This window comes from Trichoplusia ni, chromosome 13 (genome assembly GCF_003590095.1).
Source record: "Trichoplusia ni isolate ovarian cell line Hi5 chromosome 13, tn1, whole genome shotgun sequence".
In the NCBI taxonomy this organism is placed as follows: Eukaryota; Metazoa; Arthropoda; class Insecta; order Lepidoptera; family Noctuidae; genus Trichoplusia; species Trichoplusia ni.
The window spans coordinates 2,310,629-2,315,993 of record NC_039490.1 but is presented as its reverse complement, the minus strand read 5'-3'; the positions used below and the strand labels follow the sequence as shown (position 1 = coordinate 2,315,993).

At 38.0% G+C, this 5,365-nt stretch overlaps 1 protein-coding gene across 1 annotated transcript; it reads right to left on the bottom strand.

Annotated features, from left to right (window-relative positions):
• Positions 1 to 449: 449 nt before the first annotated feature.
• Positions 450 to 1,682, bottom strand: LOC113500195. Its single transcript, XM_026880905.1, has one exon. The coding sequence runs from the start codon at positions 1,680 to 1,682 to the stop codon at positions 450 to 452; it is 1,233 nt and encodes a 410-aa protein (XP_026736706.1).
• Positions 1,683 to 5,365: the final 3,683 nt, after the last annotated feature.

Here is a 5,365-nt window from a genome sequence, read left to right as displayed (position 1 = left end):
GATCAGTATCGGTAGCCCTAACTTTGCCATACCATAACGATGATGACGCATTAACGTCTGCGCCTATAATAATCTTACAGCCGGCAAGCGACCGCAAGACATGGCGAAGATGGTGTATGTGAGGAGCAACAGGGTCAGAGTATTGAAAATAACAGCTCACAACGTAGATTTTAAAAGATGCAGTTGAGACCTCCGCTACGGCACAGTGTGACGTCATTAGATTTTGCATCGAAGTCACCGTGAGGTTACTTGTACGCGAAACGTAGATTCCGGCTCGTGCCTTGCTATCCAGTTGCACGACTTTATTACGCAAACTAGCATTTTGGTATTGTTCTTGTATTAAGACAACATTTAGTTTATGGTCTAGTATAAGTTGTTCTAGTTCCGACGTCGCAACCCTATCGTTATGGAGATTCAACTGCCCTATTATAAGACTATCCATTTCTTTATTAATAATTGGTGCTTAGAACCAGCTGTTCAAGTTTGATCTTATAAGTCGGACAATCCTGAGACCCGGTACGATGGTCACACGGTTTCTTGTAACGTTTGCACGCTACACAAACAGGTTTAAACTCAGGCTTATCCTTCTCAAGGCAGTCCGTCGTCTCATGCGCTCCAGCACAGTTGGCGCAGGTGGGAGTTTTATGTGTGCAATACTTCCTGACGTGCCCGTATTCTTGACATTGATTGCAACGCACCAATTCTAAATCGTCTACAAAACGACAAGGAGCCCAGTCTATAAACAATTTCTCCTTGGTGGCTACAAGATGTTGACGTATCGCGGAATCAATTTCTATGCCTATCCATTTACGGCCGTGATTAACCATACGCCGACGAATTACGCGAGTATTTTTAATAAAATCGTCTTCGGTTACCTTTAGTTCGTCCTTAATGTTTTGACGGTACAAAGCTGTCAAAAAAGTTTTGTCCTCCATAGAGGCGGGGACATCCTTGACTAATATACGCGGTTGACGGCCCTTTGGCTTTTCCAACCGTAAGCCAGCGGACTTAATCGCCTCGACTGATTTAAGTTTTTTAATTTGACTTTCATTGGCGACGCGTAGTATAACGCCCGATTTTTTAACTTTCTTAACACCGACTATTTGAAAACCGTCGTCACTCGGTTTGATCGCGGTCATAAGCGCCTGCTTTGTAGCTGATGACGTCACGTAATCTGCACTACGCTCCTCCGTCGGGTACGCAACTACACAAGGCAGCGGAGCGCGCGACTGCACCGGTGGGACGGCTTGCGGCAAGCGAAGTTTAAGTTTGTCGGCGTATGACTTCGTTTGTTTAACGCGGGACTCAGAAGCCGGATTGGTTTTAAGAAGATCTAATTCGCGTTGCGTATTAACTAATTTTGTCTCATTGCAGGACGATTTAATGGCTAACAAGGAAACTATAGCCGTTATGCGCTGAGTCATGTCCATAATGGCCGACTTATTCGCGATATTTATGCGCGAGCCCTGATCGTTTACGAGGTCATTGATTTTGGAGAGATAAGTTGACGCTTCGGATACGAGATCGCAGTAGTTGGCGTTGGAGGTGTCTAAACTCGACTCATGGTCCTCATGAGATTCCGACCGTTGTACACGTTTGGACATATCGGGTGAAACGCTCGATGGTGATATTTCACAGAATAGTCTTTTAGACGTCACGGAAGGTGGTGACCTTGAGGTCATATGGCTTCTACCAAAAGCATTCCCGCCGCGATCCGGCGGGTCATCGTTTAAATATACCGACATTACTTACACTTGATAAAGAAAGCGAGTTAATTACAGATGATAGTACAAAAATAAAGTATTAATAAGATCGTTAACGAGTATTAACACCGGCCGCAGAAATATATTACGCTACCCTCAACTAAAGAAATAAAATGAAATGACTTACCGGATGATTATGTCGAATAATTAAGCACAAATTTAAATTTAAATCACAATGTATTACAAACCGTACACGAGGAACACTATACCACACAACTGGGAACAATTCACGAGCCGGGATTCGAACACAGAACACCGTAAACGTAATTTAACCGAGCAGCGCATTAGACCCCCACTGCACCGTACCGACGCGCGGAGGGAAGTGAGTGATTTGTATATATGTATATATATATATTTAGTTTGTAGTTTGTATAAAAAATATTGGCAAGCATCTGCTCAGATGCTTGTCAATATTTTCAATGTTTACGATTGATTGATCGATTGTTTTACGATGTTTACGAACAGTTGATGCAATGGTGGTATACCATTATTCCTGAAAATGTTATATAGTTAGATATTTGTTCTTTGAGGTTTATTTATTTTGAAGCAATTTGAGTTAGCAAACAAATTTACCGTCTTGATTTTACTTTGATGACCGGCATAATTTCAGCCAGAACAGATTCAACTGCAGTTTTATTAATACTGAATCTGAAGGTAAACTCTGCATCAGTCAAACTTGCCGTAAAGTTAATACGTGCAATCGGTCTAAATTTGGGGATCGCAATTATACATCAAAAACGTCAAAAAATAGATTTGTCAAAACCAAAGATCGGTTATAGAAAACGCATAATCTCGATCCGCCCTCCCAAAGATAGATTGAAGAAAAGGATCGAGATAATGATCCATGGATCGGTTATAGAAACACTAAAACTAGGAAAGTGATTCAAATATCAATCTCGATCCGTAAAATAGGGATTGAGATCGAATATAGAAAGCGGCCGCTAAACGGTTTTTACTGTACTTGTTTCATTTCCATTCTGTAACACCAATTAATTAATTTAATGCCTACATCTTCTTAATATTTTTGTATTTATTGCAACTTATCTAATTAATCAAAAAGTATATACTATTAGAATCGATTATTTTTATTTTTTTTTCTACCCCACTGGTTGTAATTACGTCACTAGCGATCTCTATAAAAGCGAACGAACGGCGGCTGGAGGCCATTTTGCCAGTTGACGTTCGTGTGGAAGGATCGTTGGTGCACGTGAGTTAGTTTGAATTTGTGTAACGGTTTTTCTGTTGTTTTCGTTTCCTAATTATTGATTGTTTCTTTGTTCTTTTAAAGTTATCTTAATATTAAAATTGTGAATGTTCGTGTATAAGCTATTTAAAGTGTGATTATTTCGAGTAAATTGTATTAGAGGTTATTTCGTTTGTTATTTTTTTTAAATCACTCCACTTCTGGTTCCTAAAATCAGAAGTGGGATACACCTGTGTCCACATATCGTTGAGCTTTTTAAAAAAAAAAAAAACAATCAGCCATCAATAAACGATAAAAAGGGGCGTCGTCGCAGAGATAGGCATTCGTCGGAGCGATCGCATGAGCGTCAAGATTCTTTTGAGCGAACTCATGCTCCATCTCGACAAACCACCCCCGAACGTTATCATTCCCGTACTCGTTCTCGTTCTCGTATTCGCTCCCGACGTAATAATCGTGAAAGTACTCGTGCCTCGCATCATGATCGCAGACGATCCCGTTCCGAATCACGTGACTCTGATTCCCACTGTGACAGCTCAGTAAAACAAACCTTGAGCTCGATAATCGCACGTCTTAACGCTATAGAGGAAAGCTCTGTAAGTACATCGCGAACTCCGCCGCATCCAGCCTCGCATAAAATATCGCAAAAAAATAACGACATACCCTCGGTCGAAAAAACATTAGTCGAACTATTAGGTACCGTAATAACAAATAAATCTCGTAACTATTTTGTGTCAAACTTTGATCCGTCGATTCATGATATCGAGGTATGGTGTGAAGAGTAGAGATGTGACAACCCGGTTTGCCAAACCGAATCAATTCGGGTTGAGGGCAACTCGCATCAAACCGAGCTAGAGTCTATCCAACCCGGTTTCAGTTTGAAACCGCAATCGCGTCAACTCGTGTCCAGTTCGAGCGAGTACGAAATAGATCGAATGCGATGCAATGCGAATAAGCTGATGCGGGCGGAACGCTCCGCCCGAATGAATAACGAACGGAACCGAGTTATCCCGAATGAAGTTGCTGACACCGCGCGCCGACCGGTGACGCGACGCGACGAGTTGCATGTCAAATGGTGGCGCCAAATTTTAATTCCGTATTATATTAGGCATTTAATTTTGTTTGTTATCGTATTATATTTTAATTAACATCGTGTTTTAATACATTTTATTATATTAAGTATATAAATACTTGACCTACTAAAAGTAACAAGTGAGTGTTTAAATCATAAAAAGGTAAGAAAATTCTTATACATTGGTTGAATGTTTTTATAGAAACTTTGGTGTGCAAATACGATGTACGATGATAAACTTTTTACATCAAAAGTTAGGGGTTACAAATTAGATTGGATAGACAGAATAACTTAATTAGTTGTTAAATATAATAAATACAGTGATCTCAATTCAAGTCTCGAGCGCCATATTAGTTGTTTGATGATATCTAATGAAATGTTTACATATTTTGTTTTAACACTTTTAAAACATAGAAAAAATAGTTAAATATACTAAATATTTTAATTATTGTTACAGCAGTAATTAAAATTTATTAAGATTTGTTCTTGTAAATACCTATGGTCTTTGTAAAAACATAACCAAATTCATTGTTGTACTTGTAGAAAGAAACAATTAAATTAATTGTTTCTTTGATTTTTTTCCAATATTATTCTTATAAATATTTCCAAAGACAATATTAATTAAATTAAAATTAATTACTTAATTAATATTAATTACTTAATTAAATTAATATTGTCTATGGTTTGTAGTGTAGTATGAGTTAATATAATACCGATATTACTTATCAATGTCGATAAATTTGAATATTAACGATATAATTTTATGACATTTTAAGCAAGTATGTACTTTCTAGTTTTTACTGTTTATGAGGGAATAATCTCTTTATAGATTAAGAAGCGGCGTGTTTTGTAATTTAATTATGGCGTAATTTGTTACTATTTAATATATTATTTGTGTATGTAAATTTATTTATTAAAATAAAATAATAATGTTTTTTTATGTTTTATTTTTTAGAACAATGGCCCCGAAAAAAACGTCTATTGTTTGGGAAGTCTTCAACTCACCAATCGATGGGAAGGTAACTTGTAAAAAGTGTAACTTATCTTACAAATATTCAGGAAACACTAGCACAATGATGTTACACATCAAAAAAAGGCATGTTGACATCACATCTGACATTTTTCCTTCGACGTCTTCAGAACCTATCTCATCATCCCTCGCCTCTACCAGTGTAGCAAACTCACAATCACAAGCCATATCTGCTTCGGTACCAACTAACGACGAGCCCCCAGCTAAGAGGCTAAGGCAAACCAGATTGGCTGTCCCTGCCAAGTTAAAGCAAAAATCGGGAGATGATGCTTTGCTAAATATGGTAATAATGGACTACC